The following is a 26,920-nucleotide window of genomic DNA, read 5'->3' on the forward strand; positions in this document are numbered from 1 at the left end:
TTGCAAAAACACAAATAATAATGTTTTTTCCGTTGTAACTGACAAAAGAATCGATATGAAATACAATTCTTCAGACATATAAGCTTTTAATAATTAATAACCTATTTACACCTTAAATACTCCTAATGTTATTCGTACAGCAAATTTTCGGAATTTTTCGCTTTGCCCCGGGCGCCAGCAACCCTAGATCCGCCACTGATCAGCGGATCAACCCCACTCCCAATTCCTTAAGGTCCACGATGCCCATTGGGTCTCGGAGCTGGACTGCGGTGGAGCGGGAAAGATGGCGAAGCATCCGTGGGACGAGAAAGAAGCTTTAAACTACTAATTTACATAAATAAAAACATTTGTTGAACACTCCATTTACTTTTATGTAAAATTTCTTTGTGTACCAGCAGACTCCTTCTTCTTAAACTTCTCCAATTGATTTCTTTTCCGTTTGGCAACAAGCCCAGCCGCTTAACAGTAAGACCATGCTACATGCATTGCGGGTGAACTTTGAAAACTTCGGTCACACTACAAAGAATACGATTTTTCGACTAGTGAAACTCTTAGCCGATCTGAGTACTAGGCTTTTGTGTTGAATTTATCGACAGCTGTAACTAATTATTTTAATTTTGAGCTGATTACCAATATAAGACGAAGCAGCTGTTGCTGTTGCGACCTGAGTGTGAACACAGTCAAAATTACATAGTGTGGCCATACATCGATTAACTGTGACTTTCATCACTAGCGGTGTGAGGACTGCCATCTCTATTCGTCAAATAAAAACAAAGTGGGGCTTTAGTTTTTCTGGAAAAATCCCTAAAAAAACTCTCAAATGTTTGAAAAGAAGAGCGACAAGGTAAAGCAGGCTGAGCACAAGCCGCGGGAAGATGGCGTGGAACTGGAGAGCCAGTTCATCATGCGGGTGCCAAAGGTAAGATATGGCACTTTACTTGCACCACGCAATGTAACTCGACCCACTATTTATCCCCAGGAACTGGCCGACACTGTCCATGAGGCAATAAATTCGGGCACCGTGAAGGATCGGCTGACCATCCAACTGGATCAGGACCTCAGGTACGGCGAAGTACGCCTGGATGACCAACTACTCTACACCAAACTGGTGGACCTGCCCACTGTCGTCGAGAGCTACAAGACCATCGACAACAAGAGTTTCTACAAGTCGGCAGACATCTGCCAGATACTCATCTGCAAGGAGGAGCCGGAGGACGAGACGGAAAAGGAGTCGCCCAACAAGAATAAGAAAAAGGATCCCAACAAGGTGGACAAGAAGTACCTGTTTCCACATGGCATCACACCGCCCTGCAAGAACGTGAGGAAGCGCAGATTCCGCAAGACTCTTAAGAAAAAGAATGTCGAAGCCCCTGAAATCGAGAAGGAAGTGAAGCACTTGCTGCGCATCGATAATGAAGCAGTGAGGGTCGACTACGAAATTATCAACGAGGAGGATAAGCCCATGGATGACCTGGATCAATCGGACATCAAGCCCTACAACGATGCGGATGATGAGATGCAGGATGAAACCACCATGCACGCCAGTGACAAGACAGCCATGGAAATAAGCTCCCAGCGGGACATCAATGTGGAGTCCGATGATGACGAAGCCAGCAACTTTCCCTCCCACCGTGCACCCAACATGGGCGTGGCTGCCCACGACATCTTTGGAGAGGAGGTGTCCACCACCGATGACGAAGATGAGCCAGAACGCGGCAACAACACCATGCAGCGGCGTGAAATGGAGGAATCCTCCCGCCTCTCGGCGGATGATTCACGCATGTCGGACTTCTTTGGTGCTGGTGGCAGTAATGCCGGAGCCAGCGGCCTGAAAATGGACCACAACGAGTTCAGCAAGTCCATGTTTGGCCATGAAGCCAGCAGTCCCAAGCTAAGCGCCGCCGGCTCTAGTTCCAACCTGGCTGCTCCCAGTGGCTTCTACGACAATCAGATGCTGACCAAGCGAGAGGAGTTTGAAAACATGGAGTTCATGGACGAGCCACAGCCGCAGTACTCACAGCAACAGGTGCACCAGAAGATCAGTCAACTGACGCGGCAGATCAGCGAGCTAAAGGCGCAGCAGGTGCAGAAGTCCACAGAAATCGCCTCCATCCAGAATGCCACGCTGAAGCAACGAATGCAAGAAACTCTTGACAATCTCTACGCGCAGATCATTGAAAGAGAAATGGAGCGCAAGGACTTTGAGAATATGCTGGAGTCTTGAGGGGAATGTAGAATTTAATTCGTAGACTGTATGTTCGTAGGCTATATTAAAATAAAATTTAAAGCTAATTAATCATACAACTCAGTAGGCTAAATGTTAATCTAAAACTGGGCAACGACATATGTTATGCCAAGAAATTCAGCTCACTCATTGGTACATTTTCTTCATAACTGATAAGTAAGCTATAGGTAGCACAACACAATTAATTAGCTACAAAGTTATTAAATAGTGACTTATCAATTAATAATCTTTAATTCTGCAGAATCATATCATACTCTTGAAATCCATGACCTGTATATGAAATTACTGCGTTGACCATTGGCATCGGCTGATTGAACAAGCAGATACCTTGGCCTGGACTAGACGGTATCGAATAAGTAACTCCATATCTTCAATGCCACATCTTTAAATTTCATGTGTAAAATAAAGACAAATGTTGAACCCTGGTGCGATCATAGTCTAAATGTCTTTATTATTGGCATTCGCAATCAACAAATTTTAAAGATATTCAAGATGGGCAACATAGAAAGTTATATTTTGTACTATGAGTGTGGAGTTCCAGAGACAAAACCAGACTTTAATCAGTGTCTTTAAGTTTGAGGAAGCACGTGGGCTTTTTACTTAAAATCTAAGAAGGTAGAGTGTGTAAATAGGAATGGGTGGGCTGTAACGCTAGATAAACTAAATGCAATATTTGTGACAGCAATTCTGGGCCCTCTATGGCTTTTGATACTGCATACGTTATTTTTTCGTTTTGTGGTGGGCAAAAAAGTGCAAAACTGGTTTCCAGAAGTCTTCCGACTGTAGTAATCAGGCTCCAATCGGGATCACCAGCTCAGCTCATCTGGCAGTCCACCGGGATATTCACCAGTGAGACAGGCGGTACAGTGACCCGTGGGCTTGGACTTGCCATCTCCTGCATCCCGGTGCTTCAGCTGGACGGCCTGTACCAGCCCCTCCACACTAAGATAAGCCAGACTGTCGGCGCCCACATGCCGGGCTAATTGTTCGGCGTTCAGCTTGTTGGCAATCAGTTCCTCTCGAGTTGGAATGTTGATTCCCATGTAGCAAGGGTACTGCAGCGGAGGGCTGGCAATGCGAATGTGCACCTCCCGAGCGCCTGCATCTCTCAGCAGCTTGATGATGGGTCCAATGGTGTTGCCGCGCACGATAGAATCGTCTATCAGGACCAATCTCTTGCCAGCCACGTTCTCGGACAGGGCTCCGAACTTTTTGGCCACTCCTAACTGCCGCAACCGGGTCGAGGGTTGGATAAAAGTGCGTCCCACGTAGCGATTCCTGCAGAGAACCTCTGCAAACTCTATGCCAGATTCGCGGGCATAGCCATGGGCCGCCGCTGTTCCAGACTCGGGAACAGAGCTCACGATATCCGCCTCCACGGGAGCCTCTCGCCACAGCTGCCGGCCGCACTGCAGCCTCACTGTGTAGACCATCTGGCCCTCAAAGATGCTATCTCCGCGGGCGAAGTAAACATACTCAAATATACAAAAGGCCATGCGCTTGAAGTCGGGTCTTTCCACGATATCCACCGTGCGATAGCCACTTCGCGAGAGCTCCACAATCTCTCCGGGTTCCACTTCCCGCACGTATCTGGCTCCGATCGATAGGAATCCGCAGCTCTCACTGGAAACCACCCAGCCGTCAGCTGGAGTGTCCGAACTATTGCCGTGTCCGGCATTGATGGGCACGATCTTGCCAATGCACAGCGGCCTATTACCATAGGTGTCCCTCACGGCGTAGATCTTGTCCTTCAACATGATGACCAGCGAATAGGAAAGCGGCGCCAGCATCATGAAGTGCCTAATCCTGGCTGGCCAGTTAGGTCCGTCCAGTTCGGAAACATCCTCCGGGGCGCAGCACAGCGACTGGGCGATCAATTCACTGTCGCTGTGTGTGGACAAGCCGACGCCCCTGGCCAAAACCTCCCGTCTCAGAGACTCGTTATTGACCAGCTCGCCGTTGTGGGCCAGGGCCAATGCTCCGTGGGCCGTGTGCACCACAAAGGGTTGGCAGTTGACCACTCCGGAGCCGCCGGCGGTGGAGTAGCGCGTGTGCCCGATGCCCAGGTTGCCGCGCAGCTTCTTCATGGAGTCATCATTGAAAAGCGTGCTGATCATGCCCATGCCCTTGTGCACGTTGAACTCCTTGGAGCAATTGCCCTCGCTGGTGGCTATGCCCGCCGATTCCTGTCCGCGATGCTGCAGTGCAACCAGTCCCAGGCAGATCACGTGTGCAATGTCCATCTGGGCGGGCCAATCCCCGCAAGCGATCGCCCCGAACACACCGCACTCGTGCGTCAAACCGGTTAGCTCCTTGCTGGCCGAGATGGAATGGGACTGCGATTCCACCGTGGAGGTCACCCCCTCAGCTGGTCCCACCTGTTGCTGTTCGACCACGCGCACATGTTGCTGTTGTTGTTGCGACTGCTGCTGCTGTGACGCCGACATGTTGCTGCTGGGAAATGTGTGCAATATGGTAATTGAAGGCGACTAATTGCAGTTTGTGGCGCAGCTGGCGTCGATCTGATTTACCTGATGGTTTACGCAACGACTTTATACAAGAGAAATCCTCGCACGCTCGCACGCGCAGCTTAGTTTTTCGGAAATCGGGCGAGATCAAGCCTAATATCGGTCGGTTAGCTGCTATCGATAGTTGGTGCCCCTGGATCGATAACGATCATTTCTTTATTTTCAAATTAGAATTTAAAAAAAATGCTTTTAATCAAAATAAAAAAAACATTTTTATATATTTTAATAAAAAAATTTTTCAAAAAGATTTTTGTTTCGCTACTTTATTAAACTGACACATAGTCTAAAAATGCAATTTCTTCTTTTTCATATGAATTTCATCATATATAATCTGTTTAAAATAATGAAAATAATATTTTTTATTCTCCTTAAAATTTGTATAACAATTTAAAAGTAAATAAAATTTGATTTCTTATGTACAGAAACACAATTGAAGATGTATATTTAAATACAAATATTTAATGTAATGTATCTGCAATCTACAAGTTTTGTAATTCAAGACATCGTGCTGGCAACACCTGATATTTAGTAGTAGTAATGTTCAATGCATCAGAAAATGGTGAATCATAGCCTCTGCCAGAATAAATGCACAGCACGAGCATTTAAACAAAATGTTAAGTATATAATTTTGATAAGTAAATGCCATTGGTTTAATTGTTTGGTGTCATGGTGAGGGAATCGGAATTCAATGAAAACAGCCAACTTAAGTACTTGAATCGTTATTCGAAATCCGCTTTGTACATCGTGCAAACTGAGTGATAAGATTACTTGTGGAATAACTATTTCCAGGGGCAGAGTTTCTCTATAAACCCCATTCAGCTGGGCCTCCTTGTCCAGGAGAATGTGCGAAGTCGCTATTTCGAGGGACTAAGCTTCTCGGTGAAGAACGGTGCGTTCTGCAACTTGGCCTTGTCCTCTTCGTCCAGGAATTGCTTGGCCTGCTCAATGTCCGCCTGAATGGCGGCTATCAGCGACTCCAGCGAGTCGAAACTGCGCTCCGGCCGCAGGTATCCCACAATGCAGATCTTAAGTATCTGGCCGTAAAGGTCGCGGTTGAAGTCGTGCAGCATGTGCGTCTCCACGCTCTTCTCCTTGTTGTTGTAGAAGGGATTCCAGCCAACGCTAAGGACCATTTTGTGGACGGGTCCATTGTCCACATTCGCCCAGCCGTAGTACGCGCCCGTGGGCAGTGATTCCGGCAGCGATTTCACCACCTCAAGCGGAAAGTTAGCTAACAAGTGGTTTGGTTATCAATTAGAAATGACCTTCGGGGCTCACTTGACGTCGCCACCAACCTGTTGGGATGCCCAGCTCTTTGGAGCCGCGTCCGAATCCGCGGACGATCTCGCCGCCAGCGAAGAGAGGTAGTTGGCTCAGCATTTCCCGGACTTCCTTGGACTCTGACCCAGATGTGCTGCGGTGGCGCTCCAAGTGATTCCCACAGGCCGACGGGCGCTTGATTGACGGTATTAGCTGCGACCGCAAAGCGTTGCGGGCCAATTTATCGAGTCTGGCGAGGAATCAAGCGGGGTCTACAGAGTGTGTATATTGCGTTTGCCGTCTAGCCACTCACATAACTACTGCTCTTTCCATTGTAGTAAACACACAGACAAATGTTCCGCATTCAGAAAGTTGATCAGCTGTTTGCACGGGGGCTGCCAACTTATGTCAGTTTTGGTTTGCAGGGGCGTGGGGAAATGTATTTGTTGGAGGGCTTTCTCTTTTTTCTTATAAGAAAATAATTTAAAAATTGCCCATACAGAACATTTTGTTTGAATTAATGATTTGTTGAGTTAAATGCTTCCATTGATTGGACATTACCATCTTCACGAAGAATTGAAAACCATGTTGTTTATTACGGCGCACATAATGTTTATGCATATCCGTTTAAAACTGAGTTTTATAAATTTAAATGTAAAATGTACTTTATTAACGGAAATTGTAATGCTCAAATGAAAGGTGTTTGTAAATTGAAGCATATATTTTGAAAGCTATATTTTTCTTTATCATGAATGTACAAAAAATTATCAAAATAATTTTAAAAAATGTAAGTGTTGACTATTGAGGGAAGGTAACAACAAATTTTTTTTTAGAATATGTAGTTGTACTTTCTATTTGGAATGTAAATATTTTTTTAAATGGGTATACTTTTTTTGTTTAAATGTTTTTTTAAGTCCTAATTTAAGATAACTTTAATTAATATCTTTGCCATGTAATAACCAAAACATCAAAATAATTTTAAAACACGAAAATGAACATATTTTTTTAAATGGATCAATTTTTTTATGCTCACTTTTTTTTTTAAATGTTTTATTTTAAGACATTCTGAATTTTCATATCTAAGTTTGAATCTACCCTCGGTGCACTGGGAGCACTTTTGTGGTGCGCAGTTGTCAAAAATCACTCGACGCAGTCGTTCATAAAAATGTACAGTTCGCTTCTATGAATTACCAACGGTGATCCACTGAAATAACTGTTAAGCCCACGTTAGCTCTGCGAAATTACTACTCAATTAATGCAAAACGACGTAGAAAGTCGGCTTTCAATTGACAAAAACTGTAATCGGTGTAATTACAAAAATATAGTGGTTTTGGTTGCAGATTAAAGATGATGAAGATCTCGAAGAACGTGTGCAGGGCTTGTATGGGCGAGACCGACACCCTAGTGGATCTCTTTGCCGATATCCGGGATCCAACAATGGACGAGCCGGAGATGAAGCTGTCCCACATGCTGGCCCAGTGCATCAATCGTCCAGTGGAACGCGGCGACCTCCTGCCGCAGTACATATGCCTCTCCTGCGTCATGGCTGCCCAGAACGCCTTCCGGTTCAAGTGGAAGTGCGAGCGGAGCTACCAGAACTTATGCGGCCTCCTGAACAAGCAGGGTCGTCTGGATCAGGATCCAAATCAAGAAACACAGCTTCAAGAGAATGTTGCTATGGATAGTGATCAGAAAGAGACACCACAAACGAAGATCCAAGAGATCCGGGAAAGTGTCCAAGAGGAATCTTCTTCCATTCCAAATCATTACAGGAAGCCTACTTCCAGAGAAGGGCATCAAAATAATACCCCTAATGAAGATTTTGGGTAAGAATATCACAAATTGATTGGTGAAAACATGTAAATTAAGGCAGAATACAGAATACTTAGATATATAACTTTGAAATTAATCTTTTCCTCAAATAACTTCAAAATATTTTCCGACTTAGTCACAAACTAGATCCTGCGAACGGAACTCAGAAAACCGGAGGTGACCCCAAACTAATGCAGCCTGTTAATACAAGACGGTAGCTAACTTAATAATACCATATCACAGCATTTAAGGTTAATCACATTTCCACTATGTAGGAGGGCCAATAAGCTCCAAAGACAAGTCCGTTGCGATGCCAATGGCAACTACAAGTGCCCGCACTGCCCGAAGAGGTTTTATTCCCAGACCCAGTTAAGGAGCCACATCAGTGAACTCTGCCACACATGCCCGTACTGTCCACGCGCCTACTCAAATAGGCGCAGCTTGAGGCGACATCTGCTGAGCCACGTTAGGAAGCCAACGCACAAGTGTCCGAACTGCTCCAAGGCCTTCATGCGAAAAGATCACCTTAAGAAGCACCTTCACACGCACGACTTTGAGGGCCCGCTCTCCTGCAGCGAGTGCTCGGCCGTATTTATCGAAGACATCCATCTGGAAATCCATCAGAGGGAACACCTACCGAAGGAGTTGTCCCTAGAATCCGATTCTGACGTCAAAAAGAATAGGTTTGGCAATAGTAGCACAGATCTGAAATCAAAAAATGGACGGACCAAGTAAGTTTGTTGTGGCAGATTCCATAGGATTGTGTTTACAATAATTTTTCCCCAACAGGAAACCAACATGCCATATCTGCATTAAAACATTTTGTAGTAATTCCAGCCTCAAACGACATATGGTTATCCATGATCGTGTGACACATATTCGATGAACTCTTAAAGATTACCTTAAATTACCATTAAAGTTTATTGGAATAAACGAATTAATCTTTTCGAACTTCATTTATAAAATATCCTGACTTGGTTTCTCATATCCTAGTAGACGGTTTAATTTGGCAGTTTACAAGAACCAAAAGACCTTTTCAATATTTTGTTTGACCATCTTATTTGGTTGCACAAATGCAATGCACAGGGTTTTAACAAATATATATATAAAATATATAATATTCGTAACGAACAAAGGAACACATAGTTATCTTATCTCATTAAATGTCGATTATAAAAATTGTTAAATGAAATGCTCTGTGCTACGGATATAAAATGAAAGAAAAAGAGCCACACTTTAAAGGAAAACAAAACAATGCAACTTCTTAAAGTAACATAAAAGAGATTAATTCTATAATTTCACATTTCCGACTTATTGTCCAATAAAAACAGCTTCTTGAGATCCGCGAGATTGAGGCACCCGAAATCCCGCTCGGACATATCTTCCTCTATCTCTGGCAGCTCCATTTTGGCTAACTTGTTCTCCTGCAGCTCTACAATTTGCTGCTCTACGGTGTCCTGACACATGTATCGGTATATGAAGGTAGGTTTCTGTTGACCATATCGATGGATACGATCCTGAGCCTGCCGCTCCAGCTGTGGATTCCAATGGAGATCCACAAATAGCATATGGTTGGCCACATTGAGATTCAGTCCCAATCCGCCAGCGCTAAGGGAGAGTAGGAGAATCCTCTTGTCATGACTGGCGTTGAAATCCTGCAATACCAGCTCACGACTTTTGGTGCTCAGCAGGCCAGTAAAGTAATGTGGGTTCCATGACTTATTCTGCAGACACTTACGAATGATGGCCAGATAGTGGTTCCAATGAGATATAATTATGATCTTGTCGTTGGTACCTGTAAGTATTTCCTCCACTTTTTCGATGACTAGCTTTAGTTTGGCAGACGACCGTTCGATTTGGAATATGGAATTTTGTGGATTAAGCTGTTTAAGAGCCTGGGCAGAGTCTAAAGGATTACCAGAAGTACTACATGCCGGTTGCTTATCAACCATATTCTGTATTTCAAATTTGAGGTGTCCAATCTCATCTTTTATGTTATCTAAAAAGACGTTCTCGTTTATTTCGACACTGCCCTTTTCGATGATGGTATCTTCTTTGTCAGTGAGTTCATCGAATTTGGGAAACTTCTGGTCGAGTTCCATCTTGAGCTGACTCTCTGCATTTGAGGCCGCCGTCCCGAAGCTTTGCACATCCTCGGCGGTCTTTAAACCACTCAGCATCTGGTAAGACATGAGAATTTAATTAAATACTTCGTGTTCAGCTGTTCTGCCTACTTACCCCAAGCAATAATCCAGGGTGGCAGCAAAACTGTCGCAGGCGCAACAGCAGAACCAGGATCACAAGACCCTTGATCTTAACTGCCGGATCATAGTTAAATAATTTCAGAAATCCGAGGTATATCTTCGAGTACTTGGCGTCAAATATTTCATTTATGAACTGGGGAGATCTGTCTTCAGAATAGTTCTCGAATTGTCTCAAGAACTCGGTAAAGATCCTTTTGCAAATGGCGGAAAGGATCTGGTAGACCGCCATTTCTGGCTCCGAGAGCTGCACGCAGATAAGTTCAACTTTTAGAGGGGGTAAGGCGGGCATGTCTCCTATTTCCTGCAGGTGTTGCTTTGTCCTGCGTAGTATTAGTGGTGTAATAATCGAATTCAACCGTCTCTTGGCAAGCACGTCCTGGCTTAAATACCTCTTCCATTGCTGAAGGTGCTGAAAGTGTGGTACTTGCAAAAAGCGCAACAACGCGAGCATATCAATGGCCCGATTCTGGACAAGAGTTCCACTTAAAGCCCATCGGCTTCGAGCTCGCAGGTGGCAGACGGAAATTCCGGCCCTGCTTTTTTCATTCCGAATGATGTGGGCCTCGTCGAGGATCACCCGGTTCCAGTGAACGGCGAAAAGCGGTGAGCTCTTTCCAAACCTTTTCAACTCGCTCAACAAGAGATTGTACGAGGTAATGATTAAATCGAAGCTCCTGACCACCTCCAACCTGATCGCATGGCGGTTGTTTTCGTGTAATACCAGCACCTTTATGGCACCCGGCGCCACCTTGGAGGCCACTTCCTGAGCCCATTGGGGCATCACGCTCTTGGGGCAAACCACTAATGTGCCTGCCGAATGATAGTCATCGGTTGTAGAGTGCCCCTGCAATACCGTTGAGCTGCACACCACAGCTTGAGAATTTAGACATACACGCTTCACTGGCGGCTCGTTCTCTTTTTCCCTAGCTAACTCCATTCGCTTGTCGGCTAGCATCAGGGCTATCATTACTAGAGTCTTTCCCAGTCCCATGTCGTCGGCGAGAATTCCGCCACAGATATTCTGGTGCTCACGGAACTGCGCCCATTTCACAGCAGAATGTTGATGCTTCATCAAATCGACCATAAAGATGGCAGGCCGCTTTACCAAGCTGACGGCCGATGGACTGGACTTCATGGAATTATGGAGGGTCTAAAGAATATGTTATATATTAAACATATGGGAAACGATTTACCAAATTTTAATTTAATTTATATAATGAAATATATAATGTCGTTCAACACCCTTCCTTTTTATGGTTGTGGGTGCAAACGCAGCTTTAATTTCAAAATCTAAATTTGTGAACGAAATATGTTAGGGCTCGTTAATATACAAAAGCCAGGGAAACACCGGAACAACACCTTTAAATAAGTGCTTTCAGTTTTTGAAATCCAAACTGTGGTTACATTTTCAGATATATAATAACAAAAAATTGATAATGTAAATATACTTATTTTAAGCTTTTAAAATTATATAGCTAATACATAACCAGTATACCTTACCTTTAGGCATTGTTGAAATGGCTGTACCGTGGAGTACTGGGGAACTGACACAGATGCTAGCGTGTAAGATTCATTGGGACTCTTCATCATCGGCGCATTCAGCGATCCTTGCAGTTCGGTGTTGGCACCGAATTGGACTCCCGCCTTCGAGGACTGAACGATTGCCCCCAGCGGAAACCTTCTAAAGGACTCATTTTTGAGATCAATGGGAGTCGTTGCCTGGAACAAGTTCACATCGTGTATCTCCTTCGCCGTATTCGATTTGTAGTATATCAGGCCGGGAACGGATCCCGTACCCTTTGGCGAAAGGTCGACCAACGAGTTATTGGATTGGAGCTGTGCCCCTATCAAAGGGACTCCCGTCTTTAACTGGTGTGTGTTTTTGTAAACGTTGTTTTCGTCCGCTATCCCGTTTTCGACCAGGCTTTGAACGCGGTACAGAGACACTGAAATATTCTTATTGCTCAGGACTCCATTGTTGTGATGGTTATTGTACGGCTTGTGGTCGATCAAACCTCCGCCAGCTATTCGATTGATAGGAGAAATATAAGATATTTAATAAAATTATGGATAGAAATATCGGGTTAACTGATATTTGTTTAAATATATATATTTAACGATGTCCTTATGTGCATTTGTTATTCAATTTTACATTATTAACCCTAAACTAAAAACTGTAATTTCGAGGTGCTACCAAATTCAAACTTAATTTTTTTGGGCTTTCTGATGAAAGAGATTTTTGTAGCACCCCATATTCGAACAATTCTCTAACTATAAATCTATAATTGTCTTCTCAGCACAATAGAGTGACCCGATTCTTCAAAAACTTTAAAGATTTCTTACCGTAGCTTATGGAGTGGGGATTCAGCGACTGATCAGTTTGCTGCATCTTGACATGGTGGAAGTCAACGCCATTTAAAGAATTGCTAGGCGGAAGGCCAGGATGATTTGTCAGCACAAGCGGTTGATTGAAGCTCACCAAAGGCGGTAAAGGGTCCACAGATTGCGGCTGTCCTTGTGGGCACCACATGGGATACTGACGATACTGATGAAATAATTCCCAAAACTTTCGGATCATATCCGCGAAATTGTTAGCAGCCTCCTGGCCCACAGTTTGGCATAGTTTATTGTACCACATGTACAGCTCTTCCTTTGTTTTGAAAGCCATTTCATATATTTTTACATTTGGGGGCAGTAGCTCGTGGTACTGATGGCCAAATCTGAAGAAGTTTGACGAGGGTTGCCAAACATTCTCGAAAGAATTAGTTGGAAGCTGTTGTGTCAAAGGTGGTGCTTCTGGGCTGTGGCGCACATAAGTAGGTGGTGGTCCACTGGGCACACGGACGCCCCTTTGAGTGGCCATCTGCGAGGGAAACGGCGGTGGTCCTTGGTTAGGTTCTTCTGGCGCCTGGACATCGTTGAGCAGCGTGTTCAACAATTGGGAATTCTCCGACGCCACCTGCGAAAGGTATGGCGGTGGTGCTGGGCTGGGTTCTGATGGCGCTTCCACATCGTTAAGCAGCGTCCTCAACAATTGGGAATCCTCAGACGCCAAATAAGACATTTCTAGGTTATTGCCACTCATTTCCAACGAAAACTGTAACTTATCGCTGTCGCCCATCATTTAAAAGCTTGACACGACTTGTCCCGCCTTGTGATGCAGCATCCTCTACCATGTGCATACCGATAAATCGATATATAGTTCGAGGAGACCCTGGCATCGCAAATCGAATTTGCTAAAAAAGAATTCTATTCTCTAAGCATTTCACACTAGTCACACTAGTTGTAAGCGCCTTTTTCGCAAGCAAAAGTGGCATGTCATTTTTAAAATAATTTTGAATCAAGAAAATCAACGAAACTCTCGTTCAAAAAGCACCGGCTCTTCATTATTAATAAAAGATATAAAAACAAATATGTTTCCATAATATGTACAATGTACATACTAAAGTTTTAACTTTCTGGTTTCAGACACAATTATATTCAGGTGTGTCCTAAAAAACTCTGAAAACTATTGCGAGAATTGCTTTTTTAAACTTCAAACAACAAAACAACTGAATTTAGGTCAGATTTGACCAGCCCTTTTTTTGAAAATTGCATCAAAGCTTTTATAAAATGCATTTCATAATCCATCTAATTGCAAAGTGTGAAAGCAGAAGATGGACGTGTGAACATTCTCAGCAATTCTTTTTACCCAAATTTTTTGCTGCCAGTTCTAGAAAAATCTATCGGTCGGTTATAAAATTTGATCGTAAATCATCCTTCCTTCATCCTTCAAGAACACAAAATTGAAAGTTGTCAAATTTCCACAAACCAATTCTAGATTTCCGTGACATTTGGGTTCTCCTAAGTAAAATTTAATTGTAAAAATTGGGGAATTTCAACTTTGTCATCAAATTCCAAAGACATGCACTGAGAGTGTGTTTCAGCGAAAATGTTTAAGATAAAACCCATTTTATATGACTCATACATAATTTAAAATGTCAGCAGACATACATACATACATAGGTTTTTTGTATTCTTATATTTTAAAGTATAACATGCCAATGTCCATTAAATTCGATATCCTATTCCATATCCTACCCACTACCGACGTTTTCCAGCATTGTTTTTCGATCAAGAAAAAACACGTGCTTGCTTTTCGTAAAAAAAAGTTCAAAAGTTAGTTTAATTTAGTTATTTATTTATACATTACTTTGTATATTTTATTATCAGATGCATCGTGGAAGGGGCGGATATTACCTGGTACGCCGGTATCATTACCAACCACCCTACGCCCCGGCACCTGCTCCTGCCCCGGCCAGGCCCTACCGACACATGCCTCCTGCACCGGTCGCCCCACTTCCCGTGGCAACACCAGCTCCAGCTCCCCCACACCAAACAGAGCCGGCGGGCGTTCGCGTTGGTCGCGGAAAAGGTAGCGGACGAGGCCACGGTGGATGGGCCGATTCTCCGGCTGGAGCTGACCAGGGTGCTCGACCGATAGCGCGAGATGGCCCGCATCCTGGCGGCCGGAGGGGCGGGAGGAGGCGACACCTTAAAGGGTTTTATGTGTCTAGCAATTGACGATCCGATGAAAGTGGCTGGGCTCCTGCATGCCATCAAGGTGCCCACCCCGGAGTCCCAGCAGTTGCAGCTCGAGCAAATTCAGACCCAACTTAACCTACAACATCATCAATAAATAAAAGCAAAGCCAAATCAAATCAAAACAATCGAGTTGTATTACCATATACATATTTATATCCACGGTCGAACGTAGGTTCGACTTAGTGAGTGCAAATAAAAAAACTAAATACATAAACGTTTTCTGATTTTTTTTTTGCTATTTAGCGTAAATGATGGAGCTTATTGAGCAATAATTTTCATACGCAAAATGGAAGTCACTTTGGCTTAATCTAGTAAAATGGAAAAATTTTCAAATTGGGACGGAATATTCTCAGCCATAACTTTACTTTTAAAATGGATTCAAATGGATCGAGTTTTTTTCCAAGAAAATAATTTGTTTTTTTTTATTGAATTAAGTACGTAAAAATTCTTCGCGGAACCTATAGATGATGGAACACAAGTTCCTATGGGACTTTTACTCAGGAGGATCCAATTGGCATGGAAAACAAGAAATGGGTTGTAGGAAATTTTGGTTGTGTACCTGTGTAATCAATGTTTGCTTGGGTAGTGTTTAGTTGTTCTTAATAGATTACTTATCACCTGAGAACATGTACATATAAAATGTTTTCTTCTTGCCGATATTAATAAAAAAACGATTTATTCTCCTTTCTTATTATCCCACACGTATGCCCACAATGGCTGAAACTTCAAAACGAATTTAAAATGCAATAGGACCTTTTAATTTATCAAAATATATATTCTGCATATATTTTTCTTATTAACCGATGAACACATTAATGGTCCTTAAATCACATTCAATGTCGAGGTCATTCTTACGATTATACAGAAGAGTACAAAGCCTTAAATAAGTTTTGTGTAAACGAGGTGAAATTATAAAGCTTAATCGAACTCTGTGTTACAGACATACATATATATAACGTATAAAGATTTCAAAAACCAAAGTTTTCAAGAAAAACAAAAAAAAAACGAACTTCTTAAATAAAAATAAAACGAAATAAAATATTTTATCTCACATCGAAAAGTTTCTTTAGCTCCTCGAGGTTGAGAACACCGCCACCGCGTCTGGACCCTCCTCCTTCTTTCTCGAGAAGCACCACTTTGGCAATCTCTAGCTATTTTATCTCACATCGAGAACAGTTTCTTTAGCTCCGCGAGGTTAAGACCACCGCCACCGCGTCTGGACACTCCTCCTTCTTCCTCGGGAAGCACTACTTTGGCAATCTCTAGCTTGTAATCCTGCAGCGCCTTAATTCGCTGCTCCACGGTGTCCTGACACATGTAGCGGTAAATGAAGGTAGGCTTCTTTTGACCATATCGATAAATGCGATCCTGAGCCTGTCGCTCGAGCTGCGGGTTCCAATGGAGGTCCACCATTATCATATGATTGGCCACATTGAGATTCAGTCCCACTCCGCCTGCGGTGAGGGAAAGCAGGAGAACCCGCTTGTCATTGTTGGCGTTAAAGTCTCGCAGTACCAGCTCGCGATCTTTGGCGCATAACTGGCCAGTAAAGTCAAGTGTTTCCCACGACTGTTCCTGCAGACGCTTACGGATAATACTAAGGTAGCTCAGCCACTGAGAAGTAACAATAATTTTGTCATTAGTACCCGTGAGTAGCTCCTCAAGCTTATCAAGGACTAGCTTTAGTTTTGCAGAAGGACGTTCAAATTCAAAGATGGGATTCTGGGGATTAAGCAGCTTAAGAGCTCTGGCAGCATCTAACGGATTATTAGAACTGCCCGATGATTGTTCTTCCTCCATATCCCACGGCATAATCTCTTCCTTAACTTCTTCGAAGTGGTCTTTTTCAACTTTTACGTCCTCCAGTTTGACATTTCGATTTCTTGAGAGACCGTCCTCCTCGTCAAACGGATCCTCTTCGTTAGCAGGTTGATCGTACTTGTCCAGTTCCGCAAGGACATCCATCTTGAGCGAACCCTCCACATCTGAAGCGTCCACCCTCACGTTATGGACATCTTCGGCGGTCATGGCACCACACAGCATCTAACAGAAGACAAAAGTTGTGGTAAGAATTACTAGGCAGAACACACATTCAAAAAACTTACCCCAAGCATTAGACCCGGATGGCAGCAGAACTGTCGCAAACGTAGCAACAACACCAGGATAACGATGCCCTTGATCTTAGCTCCCGGATTGTAGCCCAGTGATTTTAGGAATCTGTGATAGATTTCAGTGTACTTTGTGTCGAATGATTCCTCCATAAACTGTGGAGTCCTTTCCAGGGCATAATAATTTAAGTCACTGTTGCCCTGCTCGCGTTGCCTCAAAAACTGTGTAAAGATCTTCTTGGAGATGGCGGATAGGATCTGGTACACCGCCATTTCCGGCTCCGACAGCTGCACGCATATTAATTCAACCTTTAGAGGTGGCAGTGCAGGCATGTCACCGGATTCCTGCAACTGTTTTTTTGTCCTGCGCAGCATTAGCGGTTTAATAATGAAGTTTAGCCGGCGGTGGCCGCGCATGCCTTCATTCAGGTATTTTTTCCACTGCTGTAGGTCACGAAAATTCGGTACCTCCAGAAAGCGCAGCAGGGCAAACACATCGATGGCTCTATTCTGGACAGGAGTTCCTGTCAAGGCCCAATGACAACGGGCTCGTAGCTGGCAAACTGAGCTACAGCCACTGGTACGTACGTTCCGAATGATGTGGGCCTCGTCGAGGATAACCCGGTTCCAGTGAACGGCGAAGAGCAGGGAAGCGTTTCCATATCGCTTCAGTTCACTTATTAAGAGATTGTACGAGGTGATGATTAAATCGTAGCTTCTGAAGCCCTCTATCCCGACCTCATGGCGATTAGGTCCGTGAAATGTCAGCACCTTAAGGCCATTGGGAGCCACTTTGGTGGACACTTCCTGGGCCCACTGGCACATGACGCTCATGGGGCATACGACTAATGTGTTCGCCGAGGGATAGCGAACGTTAACGTGCTCCTCTTCTTCATCTGAACTGAAAACGTCTGGTTCGGTAGCCTTCTCTGGCGTCTTGACCTTTTCTTCCCTTTCTGCAGCCTCCTCTTCACCATCGAGAATTCGAAATTTACTGCTATTCTTAGTACTGTCCTGACATAATCGCTTCTCTGGTGGCTCGTACTTTTCTTCCTCGGACTCCTCTTCATCATCAAACATACGAAATTTAGGGACCTTTTTAGTTTTCATTCGATTAAACTCCTGGGTCCACTTTAACTTCAAGGCCCGCTGCTTGTCTTCCCGTTTTTTGTTTTTTGTTTCCTGTGAAGCCAAGATCAGGGCGATCATACTCAATGTCTTGCCTAGGCCCATGTCGTCGGCCAGGATTCCTCCACAGATCTTCTGCCGCTCGCGGAACTGCATCCATTTCAAGCCAGCCTGCTGGTGTTTCAGTAGGCGCACCATAAGGAGTTCAGGTTGCTTTTCTATGTCATCGATCGTAGGACTTGGCTCTGAGGGCTCATAGAGGGTCTGAAAAATATATTTTATTTCATGAATTAATGAAATTATGAATTATAATACAACTAAAGCGGAAGTTAAAGATGCATGGCCTACAATAAAGAAAGGAAGGCCTGTTGGTTACTATCGATTGAATTGTTTTTAAATTTAACGGATTTGTATACATTTTCTGTTGACTGCTCTTTTTATGAATACAAATCACGGTGTTCTTTCCAAAGAAAAAGGCTCAACTGTTCAGGATTCTCTAGCATCAAAGCTAACAGATTATCTTGAAGCATACTGTGAAGCGTAAGAGTGAATATAAAGATGCTCAACAAGTTATCCAGTTAAGCTGTTTAAAATAAAAGAGGGTAAACTAAAGGAAAAGTAATTTCAGCTAGCAATACAAAGTATGCAGCAAAATATATCTAACAAAGATTAAACCTGTAAACATGTTAGCTCACTCGATTCCTTACCTTCAGACTGGCGATTATGTTGCTCTTGTGCTGATAGAACTCTGCGGAAGTGTGCTTGGCCTTGTGGCGAAAGCGGTTTAGGCCAGAGTACAAATTGGCCCACCGGGGCTGTTCGATCTGCTCAATCAGCTCGGGCTCATCCTTGATCTTGACCACCGGCTGATCCTCTTGTACACGCAGCGTGTCCAAAAAATCGCCGAGTGCCTCCAGGCGGGCATTGAGCTTCCCTAGCCGCACTTTTAGATCGCAGAGTTCCTCGTTGCTGGATCCACTCTCCTCCAGCTGTCGCTGCTGTTGCTCCATTGCGAGCATCTTCTGTACCAGCTGATCGATTTGCGACTTCTTTTCGGAATACTCCGATGCGCTGACGAAAATGGCACCCGCATTATTTGCGTATTCTGATGAAAAAATTAACGAAGGTAACAAGGAAGTTGCGCTCATGAAGGCACCCTCTTACCGCTGGACAACTCAAGATCGGGGTCATCTGGAGCCTGCTGATCGCTAATTTCATCAGAAGTGTCTGTCAAGTGGACGGCTGTCTGATCTTGCATGATACGTGATCGTTCGTGGTTTTCGTTATCTTCCGATGACGAAGACGTTTCCATAGGATAGCACGGAGAGTTTTCATACTCACATGATGAGTTATTTAGGCTGCGGATCGCCGATGAGCTGCAGCAGGGCGGCGAAACAGATCTTGGATACGGGCTTTGCGACTCTGGAAATTGATTGACTTAAGAAACTAGCTAAACGAATGCTCGGTTGGGATCTTACTGTCTGGCGCCATTTCGTTACTTTTAGTAGCGCATTAAAACATTGATAATTGCAATTTGCAACAATCTATAACGACGCTTCACTTGCTGCAATATTTTTAAAGGATTCCGGGGGGAAGGGTTGCAACCGCAACATCAGGCCGGCCGATTGTTAGCATTTCCATAGTTGCCAGTTTTCGAAAAAGCAACATTTGCTTGCGGTGCGTTCACAAGAGCCGCAGCTGTTGCAAAATCAGCTGTCCAAGAAGTTCTTAAATTTTAATTTTTAAATATGTACACTAAATCTTTTGTGATGTCCAAAAAGATACCAGGTGCAGGTCATTGTTTTATAAAATCGGAGTCTACAAAGCTGAATTTTTGCGAATGTGCGGCCATTAGTAAAAAAACCAACTTGGGCCAAAATGATTGTCCAAGAATAACTAATTAAAATCCACTAAGTAACTAGACTAGTTCAATTTTTTGGTCATAACTTTCAGAAATTTCAGCAATTAATTAATGCAGCGCATCTGCTGTGCTGCGTCACAATTGTTCCGCATAATATCCATCCCTGTAAAATATCGATAGATTCTGACCACTTTCGGTTAGGTGGCAACCTCAAACATGCTGTCATTCTGAATTAAATGGCGCTGCTTTTACAAGCATTTTTAATAAAGTAACTGTCCAAAAATGTCCAGTGAAAGTGATCAGTATTACAGCGACGAGGAGGAGATTTCGGTGGTTAACAACACGAGTTCTGGTGAGTATTTGCTGGGAGTAATTGGATTCGGTACTTAATGCTAGTTGTTTCTATTACTTACCATGCGATCTAGGGCGATCAAGCAAATCCTCGCGTCCCAACAGTCAAAATAGCAAGGGCGCTGGCGTGGTTATAGATGAAACGGAGTCGGAGGAGGAGTCCCAGCTGGTGGAGCAATCGGGGGAATCGGAGGGCACCGAGGAGGGGTCGGACGACTCTGAGGACGACATTGTGAGGCCTCCCGCCAGGAGCACCAAAAAGAAGCCACTGGGGATAAGTTCCGATACCGAGGATGAGGAAGAAGAGCTGGACGACAGCGTGCATTCGCTCGCCAGAATCACCAAGAAGAAGACACAGGCGATTCCCTCGGAAAGCGAGGATGACGACGAAGAGCTGGAACAACGCGCCCTGTCTCCCAGCACTCGCATGAGCATCACTGGCGTGCGTGTCGCCGACTTCAGCGATGGCGACAGCGAGATCGAGTACAGCGATGAGAAGCAAGAGACGCCCAGGGCAGCCGCTACCGAAGATCTTGTGCCGCGCTACACAACCCACTTTGCGGGCAATATCCAAGAGACCCTCCATTCAACCATCGGAGCTGCGGATCCTGAGCCCCTAAATGACTCCAGCGGCAGTGACGTGCTCATACTCAGCAACAGGGAGACACCCATTGAGGTATTATCCAGTACGGATGAAGAAGCCAGCCACAACAAAGAGAACATGTCCGGCCCTCCGTTTATGCGTCCATCTAGGTCCTACTCGCCCAGGAGTAGTGCTGGCGCTCCAGTGGTTAAGACTACCAAAAATCTCAGCCAGCCCACGATACAGGCGGCTCTTAAGCAGAGAACTTCGCCAAGCGCACCACGACGCTCTCGGGTTAAGACCGAGGACCAGAAGGTGGTCAGCCAGGTGGTCTACGAGGAGGAGATACGCAAGCTGGCCGAAAAGCGTGTTCAGCTGTCCGACGCGGAAAAGCTGTTCGAAAAAGTGGCCCACAAGCTACCCGACAGGGGCAGCCAGATTAAAAAACGCATCGACGTCCTCCGCCAGGAGCTCGAAGGGGTTACTCAATACGTGAGCGAACTAAAGGTGGAGCCGAGCAAGGTGCCCGCCATCAAGGTGGTTAAGCCAGCATTTAAAGCACCTATAGCCCCATCAGTCGACGGACCAGACTGGGACGAGTTGTCGGCGGCGGTCCATCAGATACAGCCCGTTTACACGGGAGCCCAGGGAATGGCCACGTTCAATAACCAGAAGGCATTGACCCTTGAATCTCTGAAGGTAGGATAAATTGGGTAAAAGAGTAGAGTTGGTGGAAAATAGTCTTGTGTTCGTAGATCTTCAATTGCATTATTAATATTTTCTATGGATAATGCTAGTACTAATGAGATCGACCAACGACTTCTTAGCCTTTTATTTTTTCCACGTGATGAGTCAGAACGGATATCTGAGTATCATGCTCATATTTGGCGGTCGCTGGGCACGAGTTACTGTGCGGCGGCTGTCCAAGGGCAGGCCAAGATTAAGAATTCAAAACCTGAAAACAGGATTCTGGCAAAATAACCCGCTCCATTAAACTGCATTGCAACTAATCAATGTCTTTTTAGGACCTCCATGGCTCACTGAAGGATTGCCCTGGTCCCGAAGTACTGGCGGAGGATCCCCAGGGCTTAAAAGTAACGCTTATGGACCACCAAAAGCATGCCTTAGCTTGGATGTCGTGGCGCGAACGTCAGCTTCCTCGCGGAGGAATTCTGGCTGACGACATGGGACTGGGCAAGACCTTGACCATGATCTCATCCGTGCTGGCATGCAAGAATCGGCAGGAAAGGGGCGAGGGTGAAGATCATAGCAGTGACGAAGACGATGACGATGATAAAAACAAAAAACGCAAAAGTGCAGGCGGATGGAACTCAAAGGGTCGCAAGGACAGTAAGTGTCACCACTATGATAAATCCGTAGGTTGTTGGTTTGTGAAACACAAAAATGCATTATTTATTAAAAGTATTTTTTATTTCAGCAAAAGTTTCGATTTGATTTAATTTGATTTATTTCAAATTTTTCAGCCCACAAGGGTGGCACTTTGGTGGTGTGCCCGGCCAGCTTGTTGCGTCAGTGGGAGAGCGAAGTGGAATCCAAGGTGGCCCGCCATAAGCTTACCGTTTGCGTGCACCACGGCAACAACCGGGAGACCAAGGGCAAGCACCTTCGCACCTACGACATCGTGGTGACAACATACCAAATTGTGGCACGGGAGCACAAGAATTTGAGCGCTGTGTTTGGCGTTAAGTGGCGTCGAATCATCCTGGATGAGGCTCATGTGGTGCGCAACCACAAGTCGCAGTCATCACTGGCAGTAAGCGATTTGCGGGGAAAATACCGTTGGGCGTTGACTGGTACTCCTATCCAAAACAAGGAGCTAGATGTGTACGCGCTGCTGAAGTTTCTGCGCTGCTCTCCTTTCGATGATTTGCACACATGGAAAAAGTGGATTGACAACAAGAGCGCTGGCGGTCAGAACCGCCTCAATCTGCTGATGAAGTCACTCATGCTGAGGCGCACCAAGGCACAGCTCCAGTTGGATGGCAAGCTTAACAATCTGCCCAACAAGGAGCTGCGCTTGATGGAGATTTCGCTGGGCATTGAAGAGATGAATGTTTACCAAACGGTGATGACTTATTCTAAGACCCTTTTTGCTCAGTTTCTCCATCAGCGTGCCGAGAAGGACACGGACTTTAATTATAGGAGCGATGCCAACAAACCGACATATAATCAAATTAAAGATCCCAATGGTGCATATTATAAAATGCACGAAAAGTTCTCTAAAATGGCCGGGAGCAAACGGGAGGTAAAGTCTCATGATATTCTTGTGCTATTGCTGCGGCTGCGGCAGATTTGCTGTCATCCCGGACTGATTGATGCGGTGAGTTGAGGTTACAATATTTATAAAGATTTTGATCGCGATAACGTAATTTTTTAACAGATTTTTAATAGATTAACAGCTTATTCTACATATGTACTGATATTTGTGCTTGTTGTCTCAATATATTTTTAATTTCGGCTGCGAAATTTTTAAGACCGAATTATTCAAAACAAAGTCTTAATTGTTGAATTCTTTAAATCAAATTTACCGAGGTCTCATTTTTAGATGAGACCTTTTATATATTTATGATGCTAAAGAAATCTTTTTCAATTTTTCGGTTGGTGTTGGTTGGAAGAAACTTCTGTAGCATCCCCGAATATCTTAAGAATGTTTATGGCAAACGAACCCGGTATATTTTTATTATATTGCATTGTGTATTCGTCAAAATTTGTATTTCTAGTAACTAATATAAACTATTTTTTAGATGCTGGATGGAGAAGATGCCCAAAATGTGGACGGGCACAGTAGTGACAGCGATTCGCCAGAAATAGACTTGTTGGCACAACTCAATAAACTGGCTATCACAGACACCGCCACCGAGTCTCAGCCGTCTGCTGCCTCTGGAGGCGATACCAGCCTTCCGCTGGGGGCAGATGAGGCTCGTATCGCCAAGGCTTCCAAGAACCTCCTGAAGCGCACAAACCCGGTTTTTAATCTAAACCGCCCCTCCTCAAAAATATCCCACGTGATAAAAATACTCAAAACATCGATTCTGAGGGGCACGGACGATAAGGCCATAGTGGTATCGCAGTGGACATCAGTGTTGGACATTCTGCGCGATCATTTGAATAAGGATAGTGTGCCAACCCTGTCGCTGAATGGAAGCATTCCGGTGAAAAACCGACAGGACATTGTGAACCAGTTCAACGACCCGAATAATCCAAAGCGCGTTCTTTTGTTATCCCTCACTGCTGGCGGTGTGGGTTTGAACTTAATTGGGGCTAATCACTTACTGCTCTTGGATCTCCACTGGAATCCCCAGTTGGAGGCTCAGGCCCAGGACAGAATCTACCGCGTTGGCCAAAAAAAAGACGTGATCATCTACAAGTTCATGTGTGTGGACACTGTCGAGCAGCGAATCAAAGCCTTGCAAGATAAGAAGTTGGAGCTGGCAAATGGCGTCCTTACAGGCTCCACAGTTAGCTCCAAACTCACCATAGACGACCTTAAAGGTCTGTTTGGAATGTGAGCTTGCATACTACTGTTCCATGTTTATAATTTTAGTTGTCGTTCCATGAAAGCATTTCGAAAAAACCGCTTTTATGTTTATTTACAGCGAAATATTTATTCAAGATGAATGTAAATTTTCTTTATGTTTTTATTTCTTTGTTTCGAAGCTTTTGTTTTAAAATTAACTACAATACCGATTTAAGTGTTTGGTGATTTATAATGAGTTCCATTAAAATTGAAATGTGTTCTACTAAGCTTTGATATCCTTATTTTAGTATTTCGCGTTGTTTTTTTAAGCGGATACAATCAAATTCCACTACAATCTGAATAGCATAACATATTTGGTTTTTGTCAAACTGTACAAAAGAAATTTTTAGTGTGTAAAGGAAAACTGTATTCTCTTAAGCTAAGAAATGTACGCTACAGATCAGCCAGATCAGTTCTCAAGAAGTAATAATAAACCGCATGCTTTCTTCACATGGCAGCGCACAGCCCACGAAAAATGTAAAGTATTCTTAAGAGGAGTTAAATAAAATGTGAGTTTCCATCTGATAATCTCATATCAACTACACATGTTTATGTATGTATATGGAAAATTTTTGAAAACAGTGATCTGATAATCTTTTCAATCCTTAACTCGCTTGCTATACAATAATGATCTCGATTCTAAGTGCTCTTGCTTAGGACTAGAACTTGTTAATATAAAATTGTGCCTATGGTTTAAAAAAGATTTAATGTGCCGATCGATATATGTAAGATTCTTGATTATTTCCTTGGAGAGAAACTTTAAACTGTTATGTACAATACATGTGTTCACGAAGAGCTACTACTGACATATTCGTCATTGTTTATAAGAACTCTCAGTGGAGTTTAGTTCATCATTTTGAAGAATGGTTTACGTTTATTTTTAGTTTTTTTGAGATCAATTTGAAAAGGTTTTCTGGGTAGTACAATTTCATAATCTAGGTGTTTTCTGATTTTCACATATCGATGGAATTATGTCAAAGCCTGGTTAAATATTAAATAACATTCTGCAGAAACTGGTGCTTTCTGTCACTCTTGGTATGTTGGGGTCATCCTTTGCAATGATATCCAGTGTAGACGCTTACTTTACCTAATTATCGCTGTAAGGAAGATAAAAAAGAAAGATTATTATTATTAAGGAAAAACACTTGAATAAGTGTGTCGGCTTGTTAATTAGTTAGAAATTTGAAATTGCATTGGCAATATGGTTAAGCGCGAGTGCGGCGTAAACCGATTTTTAATGCCAACGATCCCAGCGCGCCCATATGGGTGCACTGTCTCGGCCATAAAAGCCATTAAAATCATTGTAATGTCTGACAGTCAGTCAAAGGCAGCTGAGGCGAAGACGACACCGGGCCAAGATGTCCTGGGCCAGCTTACCTGCTCACCAGCGGCTCAGTCCATGTCCTCGGACTCTTAGGCAATGAGCTGCGCTCTGGCGCTCGTAAAAGCAAATTTTATAGCCACCGTTGGCCACGACCAGACCAAGTGGCCGGGATGGAATGGGTTGGATAGGACGGAACGGCAGCCAGGTCCGCACAATATGGGAAGCAGCTGGGCTCCGACCCAAGAGCTTGATTTTATAATGCGAAATGTGATTTTTACGACGCGTTTTAAGATAATGCGGCAGGCGCTGAATCTCGATTCTCGATTCGTTTTGCCTGATTTCTAATTGTCGTAGTCATTTGAGCTCAAGATAACATTGAAAACCACTTTTTCCCCACCCTGCACTATAAAGCCAAAAATTTAAGATACTTGAAAAAATCAATAAACAATGAATTGGAAATGGTAAACAACTGAATAATTGAAAAAATCAATAAAATAAATTGTAATTTTTTAGCAACATCTTAGCCTCTTTGTGAGTAAGCATGTATTTATCAAGGACTGTAAGTTGATAGTACTTATATTTAATTTTTGTATTAATATTATGATGTCATTATAGAATTTATTATTATTATTGTACATTGTTATTATATCTTTCTTTTCTTTGGAGAAACAGGGTTTTAGTTGAGATGAAATTGTATTTAAATTTATTCAAATTATTCTTAGGGCTTGTATAAACATCTAAAGAATTAACAGCATTAGTCATCAAGAAATAATGCATTTCGATCTTCCATGTCAAAATTTGTTCTACAGTCGTTATGTTATCTTTTAAAACAAGATTCAATTACTTAAAGGACATTTATCCTTAGCACATAGAGTACTCCGTATTCCCTGTACTTCTGGATTTTAGCTGCTTTATGTCTTTTTTATTTGCCTTTGCAGCTTGAGTCGAATTTTTACGAGGGCCACGAAAAAGTTTCCACTGAAAAAGGAGTAGCTGAAAATGATTTTTGAGGCCCTTGAGTTAAGCTGACTGCGGCTCGGATCGTTTCGGATTGGTTTGCTTTGGTTTCTGGTTTTGTATACACCATACATTATTGTTTATTTTTTAATAATGCGTGTCCACTAAAAACCGAAAGAGCCAAAGAAGAGGAAGCGTAACGCGGCACCATAAACACCGAAGGGCGCTCAGCACGCAAGACGTCGAGGAACAATAAACACGAACGCCGAAAAACAAATGGATGTGTGAGCGGTTTTGAACCCGACCGGAGGATTGAAGTGCCTTGGATGTCGAGCTGGGCTGGAGCTGGAGGAGTAGGAGGAGCTGTCCAAATGGGG

At 43.7% G+C, this 26,920-nt stretch overlaps 8 protein-coding genes across 12 annotated transcripts in view; 3 read left to right on the forward strand and 5 right to left on the reverse strand.

The window, feature by feature from the left end:
- Nucleotides 1-752: 752 nt before the first annotated feature.
- Nucleotides 753-2,681, forward strand: Taf7 (TATA-box binding protein associated factor 7). Its single transcript, XM_017077025.4, has 2 exons — nucleotides 753-919; nucleotides 980-2,681. Exons 1-2 carry the CDS (start codon nucleotides 821-823, stop codon nucleotides 2,222-2,224), a joined length of 1,344 nt encoding a protein of 447 aa, XP_016932514.1. The 5' UTR covers nucleotides 753-820; the 3' UTR covers nucleotides 2,225-2,681.
- On the reverse strand, nucleotides 2,677-4,932 carry Prat (Phosphoribosylamidotransferase). Of its 2 annotated transcripts, none has more exons than XM_017077022.4 (2): nucleotides 4,777-4,932; nucleotides 2,677-4,699 (listed from the first exon to the last, which is right to left on the reverse strand). In XM_017077022.4, exon 2 carries the CDS (start codon nucleotides 4,690-4,692, stop codon nucleotides 3,052-3,054), a length of 1,641 nt encoding a protein of 546 aa, XP_016932511.1. In that variant the 5' UTR covers nucleotides 4,693-4,699; nucleotides 4,777-4,932; the 3' UTR covers nucleotides 2,677-3,051. The 2 variants fall into 2 exon arrangements, with proteins under 2 accessions (XP_016932511.1, XP_016932513.1); XM_017077024.4 differs by having other exon boundaries at nucleotides 2,677-4,696; nucleotides 4,777-4,928.
- A 168-nt stretch (nucleotides 4,933-5,100) lies between these two features.
- Rfk (Riboflavin kinase) lies at nucleotides 5,101-6,468 on the reverse strand. Its single transcript, XM_036819215.3, has 3 exons — nucleotides 6,347-6,468; nucleotides 6,069-6,283; nucleotides 5,101-6,004 (listed from the first exon to the last, which is right to left on the reverse strand). Exons 1-3 carry the CDS (start codon nucleotides 6,364-6,366, stop codon nucleotides 5,628-5,630), a joined length of 612 nt encoding a protein of 203 aa, XP_036675110.2. The 5' UTR covers nucleotides 6,367-6,468; the 3' UTR covers nucleotides 5,101-5,627.
- A 677-nt stretch (nucleotides 6,469-7,145) lies between these two features.
- Nucleotides 7,146-8,810, forward strand: kipf (kipferl). 3 transcript variants are annotated; one of them, XM_036819218.3, is made up of 5 exons: nucleotides 7,146-7,200; nucleotides 7,374-7,859; nucleotides 7,982-8,059; nucleotides 8,121-8,576; nucleotides 8,635-8,810. In XM_036819218.3, the coding sequence occupies exons 2-5, from the start codon at nucleotides 7,381-7,383 to the stop codon at nucleotides 8,729-8,731; spliced, it is 1,110 nt and encodes a 369-aa protein (XP_036675113.3). In that variant the 5' UTR covers nucleotides 7,146-7,200; nucleotides 7,374-7,380; the 3' UTR covers nucleotides 8,732-8,810. The 3 variants fall into 3 exon arrangements, with proteins under 3 accessions (XP_036675113.3, XP_036675112.3, XP_036675111.3); XM_036819217.3 differs by having other exon boundaries at nucleotides 7,148-7,259; XM_036819216.3 differs by having other exon boundaries at nucleotides 7,153-7,859.
- Nucleotides 8,811-8,824: 14 nt separating this feature from the next.
- Nucleotides 8,825-13,278, reverse strand: LOC108016091 (transcription termination factor 2-like). The gene is made up of 4 exons (XM_017082688.4): nucleotides 12,453-13,278; nucleotides 11,610-12,133; nucleotides 10,084-11,259; nucleotides 8,825-10,025 (listed from the first exon to the last, which is right to left on the reverse strand). Exons 1-4 carry the CDS (start codon nucleotides 13,231-13,233, stop codon nucleotides 9,144-9,146), a joined length of 3,363 nt encoding a protein of 1,120 aa, XP_016938177.3. The 5' UTR covers nucleotides 13,234-13,278; the 3' UTR covers nucleotides 8,825-9,143.
- Nucleotides 13,279-15,447: 2,169 nt separating this feature from the next.
- LOC108011780 (transcription termination factor 2) lies at nucleotides 15,448-19,566 on the reverse strand. The gene is made up of 5 exons (XM_017077017.4): nucleotides 19,408-19,566; nucleotides 19,094-19,351; nucleotides 18,637-19,034; nucleotides 16,799-18,193; nucleotides 15,448-16,736 (listed from the first exon to the last, which is right to left on the reverse strand). The coding sequence occupies exons 1-5, from the start codon at nucleotides 19,418-19,420 to the stop codon at nucleotides 15,855-15,857; spliced, it is 2,946 nt and encodes a 981-aa protein (XP_016932506.4). The 5' UTR covers nucleotides 19,421-19,566; the 3' UTR covers nucleotides 15,448-15,854.
- Nucleotides 19,567-19,983: 417 nt separating this feature from the next.
- lds (transcription termination factor lodestar) lies at nucleotides 19,984-24,806 on the forward strand. Its single transcript, XM_017082693.4, has 5 exons — nucleotides 19,984-20,142; nucleotides 20,216-21,423; nucleotides 21,750-22,074; nucleotides 22,209-23,065; nucleotides 23,490-24,806. The coding sequence occupies exons 1-5, from the start codon at nucleotides 20,073-20,075 to the stop codon at nucleotides 24,252-24,254; spliced, it is 3,225 nt and encodes a 1,074-aa protein (XP_016938182.4). The 5' UTR covers nucleotides 19,984-20,072; the 3' UTR covers nucleotides 24,255-24,806.
- The window catches only part of dsx (transcription factor doublesex), a 50,544-nt gene continuing 48,002 nt past the window's right edge, over nucleotides 24,379-26,920 (reverse strand). For both annotated transcript variants that reach the window (XM_065866224.2, XM_036819329.3), the window contains exon 5: nucleotides 24,379-25,359. The gene's annotated coding sequence lies outside the window, so the exon portion shown is untranslated. The remainder of the gene's footprint in view (nucleotides 25,360-26,920) is intronic.

This window comes from Drosophila suzukii, chromosome 3 (assembly GCF_043229965.1).
Source record: "Drosophila suzukii chromosome 3, CBGP_Dsuzu_IsoJpt1.0, whole genome shotgun sequence".
NCBI classification, from domain to species: domain Eukaryota; kingdom Metazoa; phylum Arthropoda; class Insecta; order Diptera; family Drosophilidae; genus Drosophila; species Drosophila suzukii.